The following is a 26,945-nucleotide window of genomic DNA, read 5'->3' on the forward strand; positions in this document are numbered from 1 at the left end:
ATCATTCCATTAACCCCGCCCCTTCCGTCAGTCTGACGAATAGCAGCAGCTCATACTGAATCACTTCTTTTTGCCGCTAAAACTAAACTCGCTTAGGCTTCTGGACGCGCCGAGCTGCCTCCTGTATGTGTGGATAAAGCCAACGAACAAAGTAAGTTTTAATTTAAATAGCATGCATTGACTTTAACACTATGTCTTTCAGCGTGTTGTCTCTATTAGCGTGTCTCATCTACACGGACATCGGTTGTAGCCACCGTTGTGAGCGAACAAACTGTCGTCTAGGTTCTCTGTAAACGTTAACTTTTTAGCTGTACCATTACGTAGAGATAACTTTATTAAAAAATGTATGATTTTATGTTGACATGCTTATTTAAACACACATACAGGACATATAACAAACCCCACAACATTCATGTTTATTTTAGGTTGTGTGTTAAATTCTGGTTTGTTAACTGACCTGGCTAACTAACTCAACATGGAAGTAGTATTTTGTGTTCGCTAGCTTTCCCCTCCTCTAATGTGCTGGCAGGAATAACCCACAGGCATCAACCAACTAACGTTTCAAACGTTTAACTTGAACCTAGTGTAAGAGCCATAGTAGTGTTGCTAAAATGTGAATTATGTAGCCGGGTGTCATATCACTATTGTAATTATTAGCACTGAATGTTTTAAGTAGGAACCGACCTTTGTGCGGGCAGGTGTTTATGCCCGGAAGGTAAATCGTTTTTTCCCCCTGTCCCTGTCTGTCGCCGAACTTGTTGCTGCATATAAGTTAAATTCATTGTGTTTGCAAAGGAGAAATATTTAGTTTGAACATCATAAAGAACATGTGTGATGGACAGTTAGATTTCTTCATGTAATTCAGTGCAAAGTCTGACAAAACTCCAAACTTAAGGAGGCAGCTCTCACATTTATAACTTTCTTACATTTAAACAGTCATTGACATTGTTAATTAAACAGAAGAAAAAAAAATCAAGTGATCAGTGATTTAAACTTTGGATCTGCTGGTTATACAAAACGCACTCATTGCTCAGAGATAAAGATCTTGTTCAATCTGTGACTGTTTTCATGGTTCAAAGGAGACATTTTGGTTCTTGCCAACACATATATTCACTTACGCAAAAATTAAGAGTTTCTAGTATGATATAATAACAATGTTGATGTATTAATATGTAGTTGGGTTCTTGTCTTGCCTCTCTTTGAATAATGGAGGGGTGATAGCAGGTTCTGGTTCTGTACCTGGGCTAAAGATTGTGCCTCTGAATGTGAGGATTCAATAGCTTAACATAGAACAGAATAGAATAGAATAGAATAGTCGTTATTGTCATTGTACAGGAGAGTACAATGAAATTGAGGGTGCTCCCGCAGCAACAAATAAAAGTATTGATTAATTAAAATTAATTAATTGATTTATAATTATTAATTAATATTATTTCATAACAGGATGACACTCAGTGACCATAAACAGAACTGCTGTACTTAATTGTGTTAAAGGAGCACTTTGTAGCACTCTGTATTAATGTTAATAAGCAGAGAAACATCATTATTGGATGATCTTTATTATTTTTATTTTTTTTTGTTCTGCCAAAACAAATTAAATGATCAAACTCTCTTTGTTTTCATGACTGCATTAACTAACTGACCTCAAAGGACAACACTATATACTGTTTTACTTTGCCTGTATATGGCAGACCCTGCCACCTTTCTAGCTTCAATCAGTGTTCTGGGACCTTATTTTCCTCTGAGAACAGCTTGTTTATTCACTTATGTAAAAAATAATATTTTTGAGTTTGTATTTTTACCTTAACTAGTGCAGTGCCTGTAAGAAAAGTGTATTCCTATAGAAAAGTGGGAGGTTAAGCAGCTTTTTCATGGATGGCCAAATGAGGCTGTGTTTGAAGGTGGGACGTCAGGGATATTTAGGTTTGTTGTGAAATCCGAAATTCCAGGGTATAATTGGCTGTTTTTGACTATTTTTGATTTTGCCATTATATTTCACCTTAAATTTGTGCATTCATTTAATAAATGTACAAAGTTATATGTAACTATTTACATTTAAATGCAGGCAATGCTCAGGTCTGCCTGAGCTCCTTCCAGCTGAATGAAGAGCTGCACTGCCTGCTCCACATTCAGCCTCTCCTCATTGTTTTGACTCATTAAACAAAAAACCGACTCCACTACACACTAAACACACTACACCAAACACTACGTAACACACTAACTACACACTCCAAACACGCTAAATGTCACAAATCTCTCAACTCTCAATATCGCTGTCTACACACCGACCATCGTTGCATATCAATCATCCGCCTAGGTCCCTCCCACAACTTCCTGTTCCTCAACAACCAAACTTGCTGCTTGGACACTTTCGTGACAAAAGCCCGTTTTTACCGTTTCTTCCTGCACCAGACACAAAGCAAACGTGACGGCAATGTTCGAAAAAAGCGTGGCGGACATTATTTACCCTAGGTCCGGTTTTGGACATGCTGATGCGTCCGGTCCGTCGCCTCGGGAGGTGGGCCGTGTAGCTAGCGGCTAGCAGCTAGCTAACCGCTAGCAGCTAGCTAGCTACACACGAACATCCACAGATTCCGATTCCACTTTGTTGTCCGCGCGTCTCCGGATCTCCTCAGACCCGAACAGACTCGGTCCGGACTCGTTTAATCTCATTAATCCACTACAGTCAGTTTAGATGAACAGAACAGAACAGAACGGGACCAAACCGCCGGCAAAATCCCGGTCCAGCTCGCGCCGCTGCAGGTATAAATCTGCTTGTTTCTTCAGGTATGTCGTGGGCTTGAACTCTGCAGTGATTGGCTCTGGTGCGCACGTGGCCACGTTGTGCAGTGATTGGCTCTGGTGCGCATGTGACTGTAGTGGCTCCGGTGGACAATGCTCGGCGGAATTTGTAAAGCATTTATGAAATAATTTATTCACGGTATCATTGCAGTCCAAACAAATGCTTAGATGCACACCACTGAACCACGCAGCAGCCATGTTGAAAGTCTCGAGTCAGTGTGATCCTTATCCGCAGAGATATTTGACTGACAGACACACACACACACACACACACACACACACACACACACACACACACACACAGACAGAGATTCCTTGTATTTGCCCGAGTTGTTTTTGTCAGTATTTTCCAATTTCCTTCAGTTTCAGAATCAGTGTGATTCAACTTGGGAGCTGAAAATGGGAATCTCTGGATTGCTGCAGTTCATCAAAGATGCAGCAGAGCCCATCAATGTGAAAAAATACAAAGGCCAGACCGTGGCTGTGGACACATATTGCTGGTTGCATAAAGGAGCATTTTCATGTGCTGAGAAGCTTGCTAAAGGAGAACCAACAGATCAGTAAGTATGTTTATTATTCTTGCAGAATGAAAAAAAAAGAAATATGAAATATCAGAAATATGTTAATATTTACTTTGTAATAGGGATGCCCAGATTTATCAGCCCAACATTGGTATCGGCTGATGTGGTGGTTGATTTATTTGTCTATCAGCAAATAAGGTGGCTTTTACTCATGTCTGTGTCTGATTTTAATCTGTTGCATCTCACTTATTGCACTGGATACACACCCTGTCCAACCCTGCTTCCACGTACCAAAGTCATATACTTGTAATACTTAGTCGACGACTCTAGCAACACAGATGTTGAGCAACAAACAAGAAGTAAAAGAAGATGTTCACCGTGGGAGAGTATTGCAGTGAGTCAGAGAAAGATCAGTGACTTGCATTTTGCAAGATATTCTAATGACCTTTGCTGACACAATCTACTCGGTGAGAGTCTTGAGACGTCTTTTAAGCGGAAGCTGACACAGACCATGGTGTTAAAATAAGCAGAACAACAAAGGTTTTGTTATTAGAAGCTGTAAACAGGGCTTTGTTCTAATGGAGTCCAATCCCATTTTCTGAACTGCGACATCACTGGATCCCAGATATAATGACCACTACTTTGATCTGGATGTTAAACAACGCGCACAGCAGCACTTTACATGAAACAGATTGATAGGCCTGCTGCTGGAGATGAGATGAGATGATTGGTAAAGAGAAGGAAAGGGCAGATGACCCACAGAGTATGAGGGTGTGAATGAAAAGGGCACAGTCTTCTCTGCATGGCATGTTTGTGGAGATTCTTGAGGAAGTCAGACCAGAAAAGCAAGAGGGGTATCCCAGCAACTTGTGTAATCAGGGATAGAATGACTTTAACAGTTCAGTTGTTTTATTATAAAGAGTTTGCTTGGCAGGAAAGGCAACATAGACACAAAAAAAAACAAAGAATGTATGTATTATTTCAGGTATCGATATTAGCCAAAATAAAATTTTCATATCTGTGTACCCCTACTTTGTAACCTTTTTTTATGACGATTAAATGTCCAGAACTAATATCTAATTTGTCCGGTCCTAGGTACGTACGGTACTGCATGAAATTTGTGGACATGCTGTTGACCTTCAGAGTCAAACCAATTCTGGTGTTTGATGGACGAAATCTGCCTTCAAAACAAGCTGTGGAAAAGACCCGCAGAGAGTGAGTATTTACCTTAATTGTGTATGAGTGTATAGATGCATATCACATAGTACATCTTGGACAGCCTATGATATGATCTCAGAGCTCCTAGAATAATTATGGATTACACAAATCTAATTCAGATAAGATTTCATTGGAAAACGGTGTAATTTGTGTATTTTCTTTTGATACATTTGAAGGAGTTTGGTCTTCAGACATGTTCTATCCAAACGGCATTGAACTGCACCTCTATCAGCTGTCACTGTCTGAAACACTATAAACATTCAAAGTAATAACCAATGGATTTTTCATAGAGCTTGATAAATGTTTGCACATTTCATGAAACACATAAACACACAATAAAGGTGTAAGCTGTCTTATCTTAAAACGCCTTTATTCCTCACCAGGTTCTGTGAAAACAATCCATCTTCTAGTATACTTACACTTCCTACAGGATAGAGTGAATTCTTTTTTATATCAATTCACTCGTCAATGATTGGCATGCATAACACTTCTTGATGCATCTCAATGTATGGCATCTTTAATTTTCTATTTTAATGAACATGGCTACTTTTTTCTCATTTAATACAGGCAGTTAAATTCCCTTTATGATTACAAAGTTTAAAAATGTCCCTGCAAATAGGAGAGCATTTACTGCTTTTCTACTTCACATCATTGTAAACTGAACTGTGCTTCTTTACATATTTAAATATGTCTGAGCCTGGCATTAATTAAGGAGGCAAAAAGGGGACATGAGCAGAAATTGGAGAGGGACCTCAACACCAACAGCACTAAAGATATGTGGTGGGAGATTCCAAATGCCACAGGCTACAAATGTGCCCCCATCTTATGTGTGAGGCCACACTGCTGGATATGTTGAACACATTTAATACTTGCTTTGCTCTCCTCAACAAAGACAGCTGTGAAGTCTACTTCTCATCCAGAGGACTGGCCAATGTCAGTAACCACACACCTGGAGAATAAGAACAGGATGCTGTTTGTTGACTTCAGCTCAGTATTCAACACAATCTTACCCATGAAGCTGATTCGAAAACTAAACACAATGGGCTTCAGGACAGCTCTCTGCAACACTGGAGCCCCCTGGGGCTGTTTGCTTTGCTGTTTGCTTCAGCCTCTTCCTGTCTCTCACAACTCTAATGTCAACGATTTGGATGACATCACCATCATCGGCTGTATTATAAACAAGGATAATCTTAGATAGGAGGCAAAGACGCACACCCCTGTCTACATCACTGGAACTAAGGTGGGGTGCATGTAAACAGAGTAGTAGGTTCCTCGGAAATGCCATCACAGACAACCTATCTTGGTCGTAATACATCACCATCCTGTTCGTTTTAAGCTGGCATTTTTACTGTTTTTTTTTAAACTTTAAAGAGGAAGCCATTAAAGGATAATAATTTGAAAAAATAATCAACAAAGAAAATCAAAATATAATTGCTAGTTGCTACACCTAACTCAGAAATGTGAAGATGTTGAAGGTCCAAAAAGGGTATTTCACAACAAATACTGAGGCAAAAGTTGGAAAAAAGGAGATATAGCAGATAAGAATTGCATCTTCATTAAAACGGAACAACTCCACAGAGAATGCTTTATGAAGAAAAAAATAACAAATAAAACAATGTTACGCTTTCATCCGCAGTTTCTCTGAAGCACTTATGTATTGTGCCAAACGCAATATTGACACGTGCACACACATTCTATTTGCTTTATTTTTTCTCTTTTAATGTATCATCACTGTTCCAATTTACAATACCTTTGTGTCTAGTTACACAAGTAAATTTTAATGGAAACACAGCAGTTAAGCTAGTTAGGCTAATGCTAAATAACACATTCAAATTAGCTAAACAATAACCAACCCTCTCATGTACCGGCAAACCTATAAACATATGCATAAAAACAAATCCATTAGTGAGTCCAAATTGTATTAGTGGTCCTTTGTCACTCGGGTTAATTGTCATGCATGCTGCCTCCATGGTGTCCTAATTTTTTCTGCTGCGCCTTTCACATGCAGTCATAAGGAACCCCAAATTGATTGATAAAATCATCCTACCAGACACTGGTTCCAAGAGTCTGTGTGTATCAGAGAACCAGGGGGGTTACAATTAAGGATGCGGCCGATATGGGCATTTTTTCACTGATCGGGATTGGCATTGAACATGGACCCATGTCCATTTTTTATTACGTCGGAGCACAATTTGTGGCAGAACGATGACACAGCATATAAAAAGGCAATCGAGTACATTCTGAACAGTGAAATGCACAAGCAACGTGTCCACGTCATTTTAAGTGACAGAGTAAGGAATATGAAAAAGCAATGGATGATAAGGAGGTACCAAGCGTGAGCTGCGTCTCACACACTTCAGCTGGCTGTACACGAGGGTCTGCTGTCACAGTGCAGCATCACAGACTCACATGCTAACACAAGAAAGGTGGTAGGCCAATGTTGCAATAGCATATGCAGAATAAGAAAGAGCCATATGCAAGTATATACTTTGTTTCAACAAAATAAAAAAAAAACCTATTAAGGAACAGCTTCGATGCAGATACTTTTTTCTTAATGCAGCTGTATTATCTAGGAAAACATTAGTCGAGGCTAAATATCGGATCAGGACTCAGTATCGGGGTAAAAAAAAAAACCTGATCGGGACATCCCTAGTTACAATAAATGTGGTGCTTTTACCTGAAGTCTGTTCTGTATGGGTTGATAAATTCAACCCATCCCCTCCAGCATTTATCAAATATCTCTGACTTGAGTCTCAAAGAAAATGTTATTTTTTCAATTACAAAAATATCATGCAATACATTAAACCAGTCTGCTATTGGGAAGAGCCTTGACTTAGCCATTTTTTGTTGATGGCTTTTTTTTACTGGCAACCAAAATTATTCTGAACATGTACGCCTTAGAAAAGCCAAGAATCTGTTGTGGCATCTTACCTAAGTAAAAGACCTGAAAACATTCATCTTGATTTTCAAAAGCATCTACAGCATGCTTTTTGCCTCACCCTGGACCGTTGAACCGGTGTTATAAAGTATCTGATCATATTTTTCCAGTTAAACTCTCCCAAGGCTAGACAGAGAGTTGGTTGATTTCCATTGGTTTTCCCATTCCTCTGTTGATAATACAAAGCTTTCCCATTTTTCCCTAATGTTGGATGTGATCACCCTGTTTAGTTCCTTAAAGACCCTTGTACAGCTTAGAAATAGTTTGGGTACCTGACTCAGCTCTATATGCTGAAATATAAACTCTTAGCATACCAATCCCAGATCCTGATTTTTCCAGATCGTCTTTACTAATTATTTTATCAATGTGGTGTAGCAGCTGTAAGAATCTAAAGAAATCCTGTCTAGCCAAGCCATGCTGTTCTTATCGTCTTATGAAATGCAGTTTTGAGCATTTCTTTATCTTTACTAGGTGGAACAAACTGTAATTGCACTGATGTCAGGTGAAAAATAATTAAAAGAAACCTAGCCAAATGCAAAAGTTATTTTTTTGTCACTTTTCCTGTTTCTTCAAAAATTGTACCGAACCATGAACCCTTTACTGAGGTACGAACCAAACCCAGATTTCTGTGTACTGTTGCATCCTTAAAAGAAAGTGGACTTATTAATGTTTTAAACCATTGCCCAGAAACAGAGCATTCAGTTTATATTCTCAATTATACACATTTCTTGTGATGGTTAAAATTGTAAGTGTTTCATTCATTTCATTCTTTTTCATTTATGCACCTCTCAGACGCAGACAAGCCAACCTTCAGAGAGGCCGACAATTACTACGTGAAGGCAAGGTGTCTGAGGCCAGAGACTGTTTTACCCGCTGTGTTAACATCACCCCAGCCATGGCTCATAATCTTATTAAGGTAAAGACTTCATATCTGGGGCTACTTCCCAAAGTTCACGATGTGGGTGATTGATTATTTTGTTTCCCCTACGGTTGAGTTGAAGCAGCATAGGACACACACACACACACACACACACACATCCCCAAGGACAAGCATATGGGATTTTACAAACAACATTATTAAATGTGTGACCTCTATCACCCACAAGATTCCATTTACATTCTCTAGGTGTGGCTATGATTTAAAATTATTATTAATTAAATTATTATTATTATTAAAATTGTATTCTCAACTAGCCTTTTTCTACAAGTGACTTGCATCACCACAGTGTTGTATTATCAAACAGTACTGAACATATTTGAATTGACATCATTAATTGTGTTAAAATAATATACAGGACAGTTTTTTCTCCCTTCTGCAATAATAATAATCATGAATCTTTACTTCAGTGATGACATCTACATGAAGCTTTTGTATTAATTGTCGGGCTGACATAATCAGGTTAGCGTTAAGTTCCATATTTATGTGCTTATAATTAGTGATCGACCGATACATCGGCCGGCTGATATTATTGGCCGATTTTTGCATTTTTTACATGTATCGGCATCGGCTGATGCGGGCTGCTGCGTTTGCCGATCTGGCATTATTTACAGACGGGCGTCCACAGGCAGCTCCGTGTTGCTGGAGACGCTGCAGTGCACATGCAGACCAGAGTTTTTCAACTTTCAGTTTTAAACTTTCAAAGCATCGTTTAACTGTTTAACTTAGCTGAAACATTGCCATACACTTTGAAAGTGGAAACACGAATGCCAAATGCATGCTCTATATGTATTTTGCTTGAAACTATAGCTAAGCAAGTTTGTGGTTCCAAATGGTAAATGCGAAATGCCTCGTCTATAAAACTGCTTGCCATTGTGGCAATATGTATTCATACGGTAGCTGTTACGAACACTGGTCATAGGATTAAGTAATGCCGCCATTGTTCCGTGGTTCCGTGGTGTTGTAGCCGTTTTGGAACCAAAATAGGTGACCTACTTGAATCGTGTAGATCCAATGAGAAAATATTTTTTTTTTGGGGGGGGGGGGCATCTGTGCGCCTGAAGGGAGCCTTGAATTCGATAAAAACAACTTTTCTAAAATCTCTACAACTCATTTGAGGGGAGGGGACTGGCTGAAGGTAAAGTACCTTGCATTCTCTGTCAGAAAGACAACAATTTTTTATTTTTTATTTTAAAGATTTTTTATGGCATAGACACCTTTATTAAGCAGCAGACAGATAGGAAATATGGGAAAGAGAGGGGAATGTGACATGCAGCAAAGGACCTCCGGCCGGAATCGAACCGGGGTCGGCTGCTTTATATGGCATGCGCTCTAACCACTCGACCACCTGCGCGCCATAGAAAGACAACGAATTTGTCTTCAAAATAAGAGCTTACATTGCAACCCATTGGAGTTTAGAACTGGGTTCTTAGCGGGGGGCTTTTAATTTGAAAGCAGCGACCGTTAGTAGCTTGCCGCTACTAGAGTGCCTTAAGAGAGACTCTGTAGGACTCTAGCCGGAGACGCTAGCATCTCCTGGATCTCAGCGGCTTTCCAGTCACTCATCTTGACGTCCGCAGATGAAGTGATGGACTGACTGCTGTGATCAGCTGTTTTCTGGTTTTAAAATTCCTCGGCTGTGGGTCGCACATTAGTGCATGTCATCGACACCTCCGCCCATCTCACACAATAGCCGGCACATCGACGTCACGGATTTAGGTAGCATCTGAGGTGTACCCTGCAAGGCGGCAAATTGGCGGACCAGAACAGACCTCCAATATACCGCCTTCTGTCTAAATCTGCGGACCTAGCCGCAAATTTCTTATTTCTTATATAGCATAATGTGACAATGTATAGATAGATACATTCACTGTCTTGTAATTCTGCTTGATTTTGCTCTCAAAATGCATCAGATTGATGTTTTAAATATGAAATATTCAAAATTTTCGTCCGGGGAGCATGCCCCCGAACCCCCTGAGAGGGGTCGTATCCTTCTCACCCTTTTCACCCCTGACCCGTTTTCATGCCTGTTTATTTAGCGACCACCTGGCTGGAGGTTTGGACGCGTGTGTGTGTTTCTCTCTCCCTCTCTCCCCACTTGGAGTGGGGCGGAGTTCCCTTGCCATCGTGGTGATATCATAGCGCAACCCCCCCTCAAGAAGAGCTTTAATGATGAGAGATATGTTTTATACGTAGTTGAATATTAATTAAAGCACCGTGATGGCCTTACTAGTGTTTAAGGCCCCCACACAGCGCCCAGACGTCCAACTGCCTTATCCGACCACTCTCCGACCACTCTCCGACCACTCTCCGACCACTCTGTTGCCTCTCGTCTGACCCGTTCGGCAGAAAAGTTGCACTGAACACACCCCTTCGACGTGCTGCCAGCTCCACAGTAGCTTGTACATTCTGCACTTGCGCGAGATGCAATAAGCCGGTGGCTCTAGTGTTAAAGATGCTGGACTAGAGGTTTATGCACGCAACTCTCTTTACTTTTGATCAAAACAAACTTAACTATTTCAGACAAAAACAGCTGCATACTAAACGTGCAGCGAGGCATTACCAAACGAACACAGATTAATTCGTCCTGAACGGACATAATAACAGCTAGGCTTGTGCCAGTTATCCAAAAATGAAAACAAGAAATGATGGAACGGAGTGCGTAGAAAACCAATGCGCACACAGTATTCCGCCCCTCCCACACACCGCGCTGATTCGCAAAATTGAAACCATGGCAGTCTTAAATTACAAATCAAGCACTTTATTTCAATGGCTACTTATTTATTTATTGGTTTCTTAAGTTATTTAAATGTGTTGACAAAAGACATTTTGTGATGACCTGATTATATCTGTCTTATATGTCAGCAAGCAATGCATCATCAAGTCTGTGTTGTAGATGTGGAAGCCTTTTACCCTTGCACAGTTGACCATATGCACCCATCCATATGATGCACACATAATGTGGGTGATATGAATGTAAGATGATTGCTCAAGATTGACACTGATCTGTGTTTTTGTTTATTCTTTTTAAAGAAATGGCAGAGCAGAAAACCAATCCAGTGTGGCAGCATTTCATAGAGCACTGTTCTACCTCACCTGTTTTTAATATTTGTTAAATATTGTTTACTTGTTCTTGTTCTACCTCACCTTTTTTAATTTCAATAAATGTTCTTTTTTTAAAAATTGAGACTCATAACATTTGTTATCATCATTGTGTAATTTTTATGATGAAAAAATTGAGGGAGCAGAAGTAGTATCGGCTCCAAAAATCGGCTCAAGAAAATCGGCAGTCCATATCGGTCACCGGCTAAGGCTGATGGAAAAAAAAATCGGTATTGGCATCGGCCCTAAAAAATCCATATCGGTCGATCCCTACTTATAATGCTTTATTCAAACGTGTGAATTGGTCTGGATATGAAGCATCAGTAGTGAGAAACGGGGCGGCTGTAGCTCAGTGGGTAGAGCTGGTGGACTAGTGATCAGAAGGCCGCTGGTTCGAATCCCGGTTCCCCTGGAGTGGCACTGAGCTACATGTCGAAGTGTCAGTATCCTTGAGCAAGATACTGAACCCCACAATTGCTCCTGATGTGCAGTTGGCAACTTGTGTGGCAGCCATTAGAAGGGTCCTGTGATGAGCTGGCAACTCATCCAGGCCTTCACCCATAAGCTAACTGGATTTGGCCCCAGTAACCCTTCCTGAAAAAGGGGGATAAAACATCCCCAGGACCCTCACGGAAAAAAGCAGAAGTAACGAGTGTGTGACATCGAAAAAATAATATAACATCAGTTAGGTTGAAAATCGATAGGGAATATTAGCTAATTGAATATTAATTAGATTGTTATTGTTTATTGATTAAATGTAGATTGCTACAATTCATGAATGATCAGGGAGCACCACCATATGACGTACTGTGGTCACACACGACTACATCAGCGCAAATGAGCTCCCAGAGTGCGTTATAACGCATACAAATGTGGGAAATCATACCCTGGAAATTAGGCGTTCAGAGGGGTCTCCTGACCTTTAAGTTCTGAGCTGCAACTAGGGAATGGGTGAAAGTTTGGGGAAGCACTATAACTCAAATTATAGTTTGCCAGACCTTTGGGCGTTGGCTCAGTTCCTTTGTTCTAAAAATTCTGGGGGCCCCTGTAGTTAGGCTGATTTTTTTTTTTTTTTGATGATTTTCCTTACAGGCCTCTCCTTTGATTGAGATATGTGGGGTGAGGCCCAACAGTCATAAGACAGAATACTATAATTGCGGGTGTGTTAATTGACCGAGATATGAAGCATATATTATGCAAAATAAGGCCTACCGTTACAGATAAAACAGAGCCCTCTCCTCTGTTATCCTCCTGTTAAAAATAAATTAGTAGATTGTCATCGGCCATATTTTAGCAGCGAGGTGTGTCACTGCTAGATGCATATAGGGGAAACATTGGATTAGAAAACCTTCAGTTGACATGCATTTTGTCAGTTGAATCACTACATTTTTCTTTTAGCTGCATAATTATACACAGAGCAATGCACATGTTGCACTCATGTTTGCTTCATTCTCTGTGGCTAAATGTAACAATATTGCATGTTAGGAAAATTATGTTGAATTTTTTATGTCCTGTCTTATTAAACCAGGCTGCAAGAGCAAGAGGGGTGGATTGCATTGTGGCTCCATATGAAGCTGATGCTCAGTTAGCTTACCTCACTAAATCTGGTTTGGCCCACGCTGTCATCACAGAAGACTCTGACCTGCTGGCATTTGGCTGCAAAAAGGTATACCATACTAGACCCAGGGGGGTGGAGTAAGTTATCAGCATTCAAACCAGATAACATTTTGCATTCTTGGAGAAGGCCCTGTTGCTGACTGTGTGCACAATGCTAAGAACAACAATGTCCAACATAATTGCATCCTTCAGTGTTCGTCATATTTAGAGCAAACCATAGCATTTAAGAGAAAGCAACACGAACCACTGCTCAGACATTGCTACCAACTTGATAATCAATTCTATTTCACAATTTTGCAGGTGATCCTCAAAATGGACAAGCAGGGAAATGGCTTGGAGATAGACCAAAGTAACCTGGGCCGCTGTCGTTCCCTGGGTAATGTTTTAACAGAGGAGAAGTTTCGCTACATGTGCATCCTCTCTGGCTGTGATTATCTGCCCTCCTTGCATGGTATTGGCCTGGGCAAGGCCTGCAAGGTTTTACGGCTGGCCAAAGACCCTGATATACTGAAGGTGAGTCCAGATAATAAGAAAGTGATGTCGGGATTCATTGGCCTCAAGATTCGATTACGATTGTTAACTACGCAGATGTTCGCCCACAGTTTAATGCATGGGAGCAACATCACGGTGTAATTCTATTGTTCAGTTGTGGCCGGTGTGTCAACAATCACCATAAGCTGCAGAGTCTTGATTATGCTCTGTCTCTGTATCGATGCAGAATCCCTAGTCCGCATCAAGATGCATCTTATAATCACGAAATTTTCACACCTCCAGTGTATACTTTTGTTTACAAAGCTCTTGTTGCCCTGTCAGGTGATCAGAAAGATGAGCCAATACCTAAAGATGAATCTAGTTGTTCCAGAAGAGTACATCGAGGGATTCATCAAAGCCAATAACACCTTTCTATACCAGCTGGTGTTTGATCCTGTCAGAAGGAAGACTGTACCCCTCAACCAATACCCAGAGGACATTGACCCAGCCAGCCTCAGCTATGCTGGACTGTATCCTCCTATTGTGAATCACATCTGACATGTCAACTTGGAAATAATGGAAGTGCTTACTGTTATTCTACTTTACTGTTGTGAAATTGTATGTTCTTCTCCACCACGTGCATAGTCTTTCATGCCAGATTTTCATTTTCATGTTCAAACCTACTGTTTGCATGTCCTTTTTTTAGTGCCCATCTTTTTTAAGGTTGTGTACCCAAAAAAACCTGGTCTACACTCACAGACCATAGCAGGTACTGCTCACTGTATTTTGACTCCTCTCTGCCAGCACAGCCATGACTTGAGGGTGATGATATATAGAGATGACATTACAACCATACAGAGGTTTTGACAGCTCATTTGAATAGGTTTTCTGAAAAGAAGCTGAGCATTTCTCTGTGAATTGAGCATTTTCATACTTTAGTGGTGATCACTTAACACGTAGACCTGTTGACTAATCAAAAAGGACACAGAAATCTGTCTTTCAATTTGGGACCATTAATCCTTCATTACGTTGAATCCAGTAATCTTGGAGATGACACAGGCTTGCAAATGGCCATGGGAAACCTTGACATCAATACCATGAAGAAGATTGATGACTTTTGCCCGGACAAACCCATTCTTCAGGTATTAGATTGCAATCATTGAATGGATTCCTGATGATCAGAATAAGGTTTCACATTTAATTTAGAACAGCTTTGTCCTTTTCAGCCTTCTAAACCCCAGAGTCATAGCTGGGATGACTCACCAGCTCCCACTGGGCCCAGTATCTGGAGTAGAGACTTCAAGCAAGCAAATACTGCCCTGCCCCAAAATGCTGTCTTCCTAGACAAGCCTCTCTCCACCAGGGGGAAGGAGAGGGTCATCGGCCTGGACAGTCTGAGACTGCCTTGTCGAGAACTGCAGGTGAAGAGACCACGAGAAGGTAAGCTGTTAATATGCATTGTTTTCGACTTTTGTATGCCTTTTTAAAACAAATACACCAATTATACCATTTCACCATTGATTGATGATATGTGATAATAATGACAAGTTCACCTGTGGCAAATTTAGTCCAGAAATTCACAACAGGACAGGTTAAAGTGAAACTCTCCCCAGAAAGCAACCAAGTCTTTATTTGTGATTGAATATGAGTCAAACCCTCGTGTGAAAGCATAATTACGACGAAAGAGGCACTTTTAAGATTACCGTAGTTTCGTTTTCGGGCAAGCTGATTTTCAATGGAGTGCTACGGGCACTTTTACGCTAGCATCAAAATCACTACACTAAGAAGGCTCGATACAACATGAAACTTTGCTTTGTTCACTTGGGGATAGACACTTTTTGTCTGCCATGACGGCGGCGCGCCGGAGATGCTACTGCTATCATGAGTTGTCCAAAAACCTTCTTTTTTAGTAAACTCTGTGTACACAATGTTCTCAATGCTCGTGATGTCCCTGGGTCTCTACACATCTCACCATGTGTAGAGACCCTGGTGATTCTACGGGCAAAGTTTCACGTTGTGTCGAGCCTTCTTACTGTTTTAAAAATAGCGATTTTGATGCCAGCTTGCTAGCTGCAAGCCTCTTTTTCAACGGAGTGCCTCTGCGAAAACGAAACTACGGTAATCTTAAAAGTGCCTCTTTCATCGCAATTATGCTTTTACACTAAGGTTTGACTCATATTCAATCACAAATAAAGCCTTGGTTGCTTTCTGGCGAGAGTTTCACTTTAAGACTTGTTTCCACTCGAATGTGCAACAATTTAAAGCATACCTATTTACACCAATGTGATGAGATGAGACAGTGGGTCTTTTCATAGCAAAACAACTCATTACCTCAGTTGTCTGATTTCTGCAGTGCAGCTTCACACACAGTTGCTCTGCTTTTCGGTAGTTTAAAAGCTATCGTGTTGCAATAAAACACACAGAACACTTCGGCCTGTCCCTTGGACTTCGGCTGCCCCTGTGAGGGTCATTCATCCTCTGGGGCCGCTCTATACTGTGAGTGTTTAGGGCTCACAGTCCAATACATCAGCTCCACCACTGGCTGTTTGTTTGCACAACATACACAACTAGGTTACAGCTTATAACTGCTGAAAAACAGACATTACAAGAGCTACTGTGTGAAATTACAGTTTGAGTCGAGCATAGAGAACACATCAATCAGAGCTATGCTCTACACATTCACATCAAAGACATCTCTGTAGGGCAGGTATGAGATCATGAGTGGGATAATAATGCCTCACTGGGAATCTAATGATAATGATATTCCAACTGTACAGGTAAATCAAATAAAAAATGTTGCATTCATGACATGCTTTTTATTGCTTATTGCTTTAAATATATACTTAATAAAATAGTGTAATTTAATAAATAATTAGATTGATGGCATGAGTAATAATCATAATCATATTTCTAAATTGATTATTCATCAACATTCAGTAAGGAAAATTGGCATACATTTTATTTCATGTAGGGCTGTAACAGACCTGGATAATGGAAAGGAAGGTGCTGGCCAATAAAATAGATTTATGACACAGAACCTGTAAACATTCCTGTCCAATTTCTACTGACCATAGTTACTGTATAGAGCACTGTAAAACACTATTGTGATTTGTTGTTACTTTTTCTTATCAAATCATTTATGCAGTTTGAAATGTCCATTTAATATTGCATAAAAAAAACTTTTAAATGCAGTTTACAACACAGGCAAGTCAACAAAAAAGCAAATAATTGTAAGGGTCCAAATGAATGTGAAATAAAATACTAAAAGACTCATGGATTCACAATAGAATCATTTTGTCAGCTTCAAGTAGTAAGAAACATGAAAAATTACAGTTATAATTGGGTACCTTTTTTTTCTTCAATTCTCTGCAAGTCTAAGTAGTTTTCTTCTGATGTAGAGACTGCATTTAACGTGTCTGTGCATTGTCAGGTGAAAGGGAAAACCTTTTTATGCCAATGTATGGTCTCTATGAAACCCTTGAAACATTATTTCTGAGGAGACTACCTAAAGTTTACTAGCTTAAGGTAGGGAAAATGTAAAAATGAGCAAGACTTGATACTAACTGAATTGCAGTTGTACTTTTTACTGATACAGGCATGTATCAAATTTAGTGCATTATGAGCTGACCCAACTCAGTATGTTCTCTTTTGTATGCAGTTTTTTTTGAAACACAAGTAAACCCACTAAAAATACATTATTGACTACTTTTAATTGCCATGAAACCTCTTTCACTTTCTGTTTTTTTTGTTGTTAATTTGTTGAAAATTTAACATTTTCGTATGCATCACATTTGTCATCACGTGCCTGAAAATGAATGGCAGATACACCTCATCAGACCACATCCAGAAGGTGTAAAAGATGTAAAGGTCTTAACTAATATAAATTATCATTCTGAATAAGCTACTTCCAACATCAGCCCCCAAAAAACCTTAGGCACTACTGTGCCTTCTCACATCTTGTTTCCTTCTCATCTCTGTTGAAAGTCGTGCGTGTGCCCTTCTGAGGCAGCCGGCATGGCTCAGTAATAGTGGTTACTTTTCAAAAATCTTTTATTGCGTCTCATCAAAGTCAACATGGATAAAACAATGTTGAGCAGAGATGGACGGAAACATTTTAAGAAGCCAGCACCCTTAATTTCAACATGGCATCTTATCGTGTCTGACAAAGGAGAGTCCACCCATGTGTTTCCTTCACAGCCAATTGTAGCTGGAGCCAAAAACACCTGTGACTACCGCAGAGTCATTTGACGTGGGGATGAATGCTAATTGTACCCATTCACATTGAAGACAAAAGCCAGTTGCTACTGGGTTAAGTGGACTCTTTGTGTACAATCTTAAAGTGAGAATCATTGGTCCTTTTGAGGACACTGAATCACTTTGGCAACAAAGAAACCTACTTGCCAGGATCTGAAGAATGGAAATAATCAAACAAAGCTAAAAAACTAAAAGCAACCTATTATGAAATCTGTCTTTCGTCCTCCAAAGATTCCAGTATATCAGACCAGGATGTGCTGCAGCAGTACTCAGCCTCGAGTCCGAAGCGATCCAGGTCAGCTCAGCAGCCAGACAAGCCAACATTTACCAGGCAGCCCTGGCCGCGTAGCCGCCTCCCTACTTTGCTACAGAGGAGGAACCAGGAGGCAGAGGAGGATGGCCAGGCCACATGTAGCAGGTGACATCACAGATATTCAATTTCATCTAATGATCATCTCCCTATTAGGCCTATTATTGGCTAATCAATCTAAGAATATTACGTCACCATGTAACATCAAGATAACATCTGAATGTCATGTCTTAGGATTTTTTTGGGAAGCTTGTCTCATCTTTCTCACCTCCTACTCTCTTCCTTTTTCCTCATCTGTTGCTATCTGTGGTCCTCTGTCCTTTTCCATCCCGATGTTTGATCCATGTGCCCTCTTTGTTGTCTTTCAAGGTAACACTCACATCGTATTAAATATCAATAGCCCATTTCCCTTAATAATATAACCCTATAGTCAAATAAACCCCAATAAAAGAGGGAGAAAAGGGGGGAGAAAGCAGGGGGGAGAAAGCAAGGGGGAGAAAGCAGGGGGGAGAAAGCAAGGGGGAGAAAGCAGGGGGGAGAAAGCAAGGGGGAGAAAGCAGGGGGGAGAAAGCAAGGGGGAGAAAGCAGGGGGGAGAAAGCAAGAGGGAGAAAGAAGGAGTGAAAGCAAGGGGAGAAAGAAGGAGGGAGAGCAAGATTGAGAAAGAAGGAGGGAGGGAGGGAGAGTGTGTGTGCGCATCTTTTCAGGTGCGATGCTATGACGTGTTTCAAAGTTCAGACCGTTTGCTGTTATCTTTCCATCTGTCTGTCAAACAGCGCTTGGACATCATTCAGTGTGCATTCGCATCAGATATTAGAAAGGCGCTAGATGTCTGGAAGAGACATAATAAAACAACAGACAGGCCATCTTGTCCACTGGCAATGGGAAAAGTGTGCTGATAATTAGAGGGTTGAAAAACTCTTGTATAAACACTCATGTTTGCATGAAGATGATACTGGGCTGAATGAAATGAGTGCACATGAAATTTGTACATTACATGTTGGGGATTTTACCCCTGAAACTGACCACTGGTCCAGTGACAAACAAGATTTTCAAGTGGACCAAAAATCAGATGTGTTTAAACTGCAATCAAACTAGTTATTGCTTTTAGGGAAACTTTTCAAATCACTGATACATGGTATAGAAAGTATAAGTTCATAATAATTGTTTCTCATTATAATGTGTTTATACGCAAGTGTATTGCTGCCACACAAGGGGAGAGAAAAACATCAAGTTATAATGTATGGAGGACCATAAGTTTCACGGAAATGGTATTTAATTATTTTTTTTTGCTTTATTGATAGGACAGCTGAAGACTTTGACAGGAAACAGGATTAGAGAGAGGGGAAGTGACATGCAGCAAAGGGACCCGGGCCGGGAGTCGAACCCGGGTCCGCTACAGCGAGGACAAAGCCTCTGCACATGGGACGCTGCTCTACCCACTAAGCTAAACGGCACCCTCACGGAAATAGTAAAAAAACATTTAACTAATTGTGCAATAAATATAGGCATTAATAAATTAGTTAACTAATTAATTTATTAATTGTCTAATAAAAATAGGCATTCATTAATGGACTAGAAAATACAAAGTAATTCATTATTTGGTGTTCGAATCAGTATTAAAAAAGAGTAATTACAAATAGAATCTAGGATGAAATACTAATCTATCAATAAGAAGTTCAAATTAAACAGGAATTTACAGAAACATTTAACAGTCAATAAATACATCATTTAAAAATATATTAATAAATGCATAAATAAATGATGGAATTTAGTTCAAAAGTTCAGAAAGACAATTCAATTTGTGAATCTAGCCATTTATTTAAGAATACAGATTTGAATGAGGCATTTAAAAGAGCAATTTCCTTATAATTTAATTTAGCCTTTCCGTGACCATTGATCCTTGAGCTGGTAAAACAATGGAAAAAATTGCCCAATAAAATATCAAAAGATGAAATAATTGTAATTTTGAATATTTATTAATGTCTATATTTGTTTACAATAAGTTAAATGCTTTTGTGACGCAACTTAATATATCACGTTAAATCGTGATAATCTATATTGTAATAACATGAAAAGTTATAGTGCTGTTTATCTCATTCACATGATTAAATCATTGCTGCAAGATTCTTCTGTTATTGGGGCGCCAATTAGCTCAGTTGGTAGAGCAGGCGTCCCATGTGCTGAGGCTCTGCAGCAGACCCGGGTTCGACTCCCGGCCTGGGTCCCTTTGCTGCAGGTCACTCTCCCTCTCTCTCTCCCTGTTTCCTGTCACCCTCTTCAGCTGCACTATCAAAAAGGCCAAAAAATACTTTAAAAAATAAAAAAGATTCTTCTGTTATTAAGCATGGTTGACATCACTGTGTAAGTACTCTGTACAGCCCCGAAACTTCAGGGACATCAATCTGTCCATTTAGGAAGCACAAGTGATTGTAGCCCTTTTTAAACAGCGTCTCCGCGGTGGTTCGCCAATTCTCCGCCGATGGTGATTCAAACAGAGCGAAGCATCTCCGCCTTCACGTGTGTAATTCACACAGAAAGCCAGCACTGCGGCTTCTAAAGAGGTGTGACAGTACACGTCATGTTGATGACGTTGGTGTTTCCCAGGTGTTCCCCTGTTAATCTAAACCCGCGGACAGTTTATAATCATATGGATGCTGTTATAATGTGTAGTGATTGAGATCCTGACCCACCAAACATCCTGGAAAGTGACGGAGTTAAGTTTTTCATGCTAAATTACATAATTATACATAATCACCATCAGTAAACAGGACGCTGTCTGACTCTGTCACTCGCGGGGATGGAGGCTGACGGTCGAAGTGATTTATTTTCATAAAAAACACTCGGTGAGTTAAAGTTTTTTGCTGGTGACAGGCACTGTTTTTTGAGCAGAAATGTGAGGAAGAGTCAGTAGGACAGACGCTTCTCCATGAACAGCTGTGGTATTTGTTTTCCTCATATAAGTTGCTAAAGACAGTTACAGTTACTACGTTACTTTTGTTCGGTCCTGTAACGTTGCTTTGTGGGACATTTCTCTGTATTTAGTTGAGTGAAGGACCTGTGCAGTTATCAGACTGTCAGACCAACACGCCCCCGCTCCACGCCTCCGGATTATCCGTTCACACTGGGACGGCTCACCAATAATGCAGCCCTGATACTACCTCCAGAGGCGGATCAGCACCGTAGCGAAAATTCCCCCCTCTCCGCATCTGAAACTTTCACACAGAGGAGGGTGCGGAGAAATGGCGCAGGATCCCCGCATGCAAACGGCAGTGTGAAAGAGGCTTGTGTATCAGTTTCACCTGCTTTGGTGCTAATGAAGTGACAACCGGTGCAATGCAGAGGCATCAGCAAGGCCACCCCCAACAAGGGAATAGTTTTGCATGTGGAGGCCACAGACAATTGCTGTATTTTGTTTTTTTTCCTTGTGTGGCAGCAGCATGCACTAATTGCACTGATGTAGTTGTGTTTATACCCACACACAGATTTTTCAGTAGATCAGGAGTCAGATTGAGCACTAAGGAGTCTGCGTGGGAGGATTTACCTCAGCATGTGGAGCCTAGCTATTTCAGTCCCACTCAGATCAACTCTCTCAGCGCTCAGACCATTGACAGTGATGGTCCTGATGTTTCGTCTGTGGATACCCCCAGCCCACCATCACCTAGCACCACGTCTCCTGGATCAGCCAGTCAGGGCCTAAGGCTGTTTCACTGGTCAGGCAGCACCACCTCGAACGAGCATTCAAGCAAGCCCGGCTCCACTACAAGCCTGGCTGCCCTGCAGCAGTTTCAATACAAGAAGGACATTTCTTCCTTTTCCACAAAAACCCACATATCCTCTGGGGAAACATCAGCCCCATGTCCATCCTCCACTGACAGAAACCCAGAGGACAAGGACAACCTCCCAGATTCCCCTCCATCTCAGGACAGTGCCTTCTTCTCCCAGTCCCAGCCTAGCCTTGCTTCCTGCTACAACGAGGGAGACTCCACCTTCAGCCCCCCCCCATCCTACCAGGTGGATGCTATATCTGTACGTTCATACAAATCTCCTTACAAGCCTTCACACATTACTCATCAGAATTTCATGCCTCATTGAGTGAGCTTGCAGAAAGCTATTTTTGTAGCATTGCTTTGTGTTCTTACATGTGTCTTTCCTGTGCTTTCTTAGGATATGAATTCAAGTAAAGATTCTGAGCCAGAGCAGAGTCCCTCGCATTCAGTAGATGCAGATAAGAATACTGGCATGCTAAGATCAAAGGTGGGTTTGTGCCATACTTCTATACAGACATCTGGGCTGAATCAATGAATGAATTCATTTTATTTACACTGTGGCAGAGCCATCTCAAAGATGCAGCGCAAATACTCTTCTTCTGTGACGTATGCATTGGTGATAATCATGCTATCTCCTAGTGATACCATTTGTATAATACTGAGCTGTTTTCATAAGGTTTTATGGAGTATTGAATCGCTGCCTAGATTATGTTCAGTTAGATGTTTATTTGCATGAATCAAAAATACCTCACTGGTACATTAGGTCATAACACAGGCATCAATCAATGTATATTAAAACTAATGAATCCTTAATTTTGTGATATAATCCACTTTATGTCTTACAGCGAAGTTTGCATGTAAAATGCAATGACTGTAATAAATTACACTTCAAAATGAGTACAAAGCTACTATTCAAATATTAATCATCCTAAATATTTGATCCTTACATTGATGAAGGTGCTCAGTCATCCACTTTGATCCTTAGTACATTTAAAGCTGCAATCTGGAGTGTTGAGAAAAAAGTGGACTTAGCCTGAAAATTTGAATGATACAGCTCCCAGGTCCCTCCTTCTTCCTCTTTGCTGCTGCAGCCCTGCCTTCAAAGCCCCTCCCCACAGAGGAGCCTGCCATGCACGAGCAGGCTTGTAACCACGGTAACAGAGGACGCCAGATAACCAAGACAGCGCATTCAAAATAGCAACAACATAAGCCCTGATTGTGTTCCTTCTGACCAATACAACTACCAGCTAATCATTACCCGGCGCAGTATTTTTTCTCTGAAGCATGAGTAACGTTATTTCTCTAAAATAATTCAACCACTTCAAAGCATACAGAACACAAACTAAGATTATAACTGCCCGGTCACTTGAAAGACACTTTTGCTAACCAGTAGCCATAAACGCAAAGCTAAACACTGGAGTTGGCATACAAGCTAACAAGCTAGATTTAGCAACAAGCTACGTAGCTCGGCTGCAACATCATACAGCCATATGTGCTTTTGTGAGTTTCACTGTAACCGCCGCCACCGTAGCCTTGAGGTTAAAACATAGAATGAAACATATATAAAGCAGGGGTCCTTACTTGTCCAGCAGAAAAGCTGCTAACTCTGCGTCACTCTTGAGTCCTTACAAATCCCTCAGCTCTCTCCACCTCTGAAATGACGCTCCGATATTTATCCGTGTTTTCTCTCTGGCTCAGTCCATTTCTTTCTTTTTACACTGCTTTTTTTCGTCAGTCTTCTTATTTCTTCTCTTTGATGAGGGCAATGGTGAGGCATTTTTTGGCTCTGTTGTTGTTGTCTGTTCTCCACCATTGTTTACAGTTTGGGCTTGAACATATCCGACCAAGTAAGAGCAGGTACTGCGCCTGCGCGGGGGAGGAGCAGTGCCCCAGCATTGTATGCAGGAGAGTGATTGACACTTCTCAGACACTCTCTTTGGCTCTGATTGGTTGTATTCTACCGGGATGGGTAGATTCTTGAAAAATAAAATTACAGCCATTGGGTGGAGCTACAGACAATGGATTTTTACATAGCTGACTTGTATCTTACTCTGCTGTCAGATCATAAAGACAATTTTAACAAATATAACCAAAAAATAGTTACAGACTACAGCCTTAATAGCAAATTAATCTGCACATATTTAAACTTTAAGCTGTTTCCCTGTACTTCCAGTATTTATGCTTGCCATGTTCTCATTCTTGTTGTGTACACAGGAATATGGATTGGTTTTAAATCTGTCTTTTGTTTTCAATTTAGAATTGTGTTGATTTTCCTTGGTATTTTAATTTTGTCTCTCTCCCTACAGGTCTCAGGTCTGTCGAAGCTTAAATCCAGCAGTCGGCATCAATCAGCGAAGGTGCAAACGTTGGGCCCTGCCAGGGCCAGCGGACTGAGGAAAAGGCTTGTAGGTTGTGGGAGGAAAACCTCTCCCAATAATGAGAATAAGCCTGGTGTCCAGGCCACCATCAGCAGCCTCTGGAAGAACTTCAGCTTCAAAAAGTAAAAGAAGTACTTGTGTTACTTTTTTAATAAATATATGTAGTTCAATAAATTATTTTTTTATCAGGCTTGAGGAGACCATTCATCTTGGCATTTAAATATCCATCATTGGGCCATGAATCATAGTTCTTTACAAGAAGAATTTCAACTGTTTACAGAGCTTCCTCACCATTAGACAGACAATGAGGCTTGTGACAGCCTATTTAGCTGCAAACGTCTCAGGAGCACGAATTCCTGTTGCATGTTATACTGTATGTACGGGTAAGGAGTTTTGTTTCACCCTAACAAGGGTTTCTTGAATTTGATGTATTTGAGTCGGGCTTGCTTACTTGAGACTAAAGGCATCTTAGAAGTCTATTTTTGCAAACCATTTTTGATTTCCTTTGTTAATGGTCTAAAAGGGGTAAGTAATTACCTTATTAATGTTTGATGATTCATTAATTCATACTAATAAGTATTTTTCTTTTATTCATCAAATGAGTTGCAAAATGAATAGAAAATATACTCAAGACATTGACGAGGTTCGAAATAATGATTTTTTTTTTTTTTTAAATAATAATTTTGTCCTTCAAACTTTGCTGAAAAAATTCTCCATTGCAGAAATTACAGCCTTGCAGACCTTTGGCATTCTAGCTGTAGATCTGTTGAGGTAATCTGAAGAAATTTCATCCAACGCTTCCTGAAGCACCTCCCACAAGTTGGATTGGCTTGATGGGCACTTCTTACTTACCATACGTTCAAGCTGCTCCCAGAACAGCTCAATAGGGTCGAGATCTGGTGACTGCGTTCGCCACTCCATTACAGACAGAATACCAGCTGAATGCTTCTTCCCTAAATAGTTCTTGCATAGTTTGGAGGTGTTCTTTGGGTCATTGTCCTGTTTTAGGAGGACACTGACTCCAATCAAGCGCTGTCCACAGGGTATGGCATGGCCTCACCTCAAACTTAGATTTGTCTGTCCATAACACTTTTTCCAGTCTTCTTCTGTCCAATGTCTGTGTTCTTTTGCCCATCATAATCTTTTCCTTTTTATTGGCCAGTCTCAGATATGGCTTTTCCTTTGCTACTCTGCCTAGAAGGCCAGCATCCAGTTGAGGACCTGTGAGGTGTCTATTTCTCAAACTAGAGCCCCTAATGTACTTGTCCTCTTGCTTAGTCTTGCACTGGGGCCTCCCACTTCTTTCTATTCTGGTTAGAGCCCATTTGAGCTGTTCTCTGAAGGAAGTAGTACAAACCATTGTAGGAAATCTTCAGTGTCTTGGGAATTTCTCGCATGGAATAGCCTTCATTACTCAGAACAAGAATAGATTGTCAAATTTCAGAAGAAAGTTCTCTTTTTCTGGCCATTTTAAGAGTATAATCGAACCCACAAATGCTGATGCTCCAGATACTCAACTAGCTCACGGGTAGGCAAGTTTTATAGCTTCTCTAATCAGCACAACAGTTTTCAGCTGTGCTAACATAATTGCACAAGGGTTTTGTAATCATCAATTAGCCCTTTAACATGATTAACTATCACAATGTACCATTAGAACACAGGAGTGATGGTTGCTGGAAATGGGCCCTTTGTACACCTATGTAGATATTCCATTAAAAATCAGCCATTTCTACAACGTCTAGACTGTATTTCTGATTAATTTAATGTTATCTTCATTGAAAAAACTGTGCTTTTCTTTAAAAAGTAAGGACATTTCTAAGTGACCCCAAACCTTTGAACGGTAGTGTATGTCACCACAGGTTATCTGCCTTAAAGGTATGATTAGAGGTGTCTTCAGTCAGACCACATGAGGGTGTGATATCCCATCCAATAGGTTTTGTACTGAGTGAATTGTTAGAAAGGGAACCATCCATCAGAGGGCTTATTTCTATGCATTAACATTTGTAAGGCAGTGTCCATTGACCATTTCAAAGTTTATTTGGGATTTATAGTGTAATTACACACAGTTGGGTGAACACCAGGTTTTACCACCCAGCTTGTCACAGAGTATAAATTCTTTTAGATAATTTAATAGCAAGGAATTTAATTCATGGGTCGGTAGACAGTAGCCAAATGTCTGTGCCTTGCTCCGCTTATTCATCACAGTACATTTTCGAGGCAAACTGAAGTAGAAACCAGATTGTTCACATTGTTTAAAAAAAAACACTGTGAAAGTAGACAGACTCCAACTTGCATTGAAAAATGATGGAAACAAACTGGCACTGTGATAGCCAACATAAGAGTTGGAGTAGTTTCGAATGGAATTCCTTTAAAACCAACCATCTTGTGTTTTCTAGAGATGCAAGGAAGATTACTCCCTGTAAGGACCAAGAGCCCATGTCTCCAGTCTGAGAAAACCTGCCGACCAGCTCGTCTCAAGCAGACACAAACTCAAACACCAGCTTCTGATAGATGCTTTGAATTGTGGGAGTAAGGCTTTCAAACATACTATGTATGTTAACGATATCTCATCAATTTGTATTTCTTAATGTATAGTTTTAATAAAACATTGTCTTCTGATCCCAGCGTA

The 26,945-nt window shown here is 40.4% G+C and overlaps 1 protein-coding gene across 3 annotated transcripts; it reads left to right on the forward strand.

Moving 5' to 3' along the window:
• exo1 (exonuclease 1) lies at positions 1-26,945 on the forward strand. Of its 3 annotated transcripts, none has more exons than XM_030440860.1 (14): positions 1-151; positions 3,166-3,362; positions 4,419-4,538; positions 8,272-8,395; positions 13,047-13,184; positions 13,436-13,648; positions 13,949-14,136; positions 14,646-14,748; positions 14,818-15,046; positions 18,092-18,278; positions 21,654-22,197; positions 22,336-22,425; positions 24,245-24,438; positions 26,713-26,945. In XM_030440860.1, the coding sequence occupies exons 2-14, from the start codon at positions 3,202-3,204 to the stop codon at positions 26,765-26,767; spliced, it is 2,346 nt and encodes a 781-aa protein (XP_030296720.1). In that variant the 5' UTR covers positions 1-151; positions 3,166-3,201; the 3' UTR covers positions 26,768-26,945. The 3 variants fall into 3 exon arrangements, with proteins under 3 accessions (XP_030296720.1, XP_030296722.1, XP_030296721.1); XM_030440862.1 differs by having other exon boundaries at positions 21,654-22,182; XM_030440861.1 differs by having other exon boundaries at positions 14,833-15,046.

The sequence above is a fragment of the Sparus aurata genome, chromosome 15, assembly GCF_900880675.1.
Source record: "Sparus aurata chromosome 15, fSpaAur1.1, whole genome shotgun sequence".
In the NCBI taxonomy this organism is placed as follows: domain Eukaryota; kingdom Metazoa; phylum Chordata; class Actinopteri; order Spariformes; family Sparidae; genus Sparus; species Sparus aurata.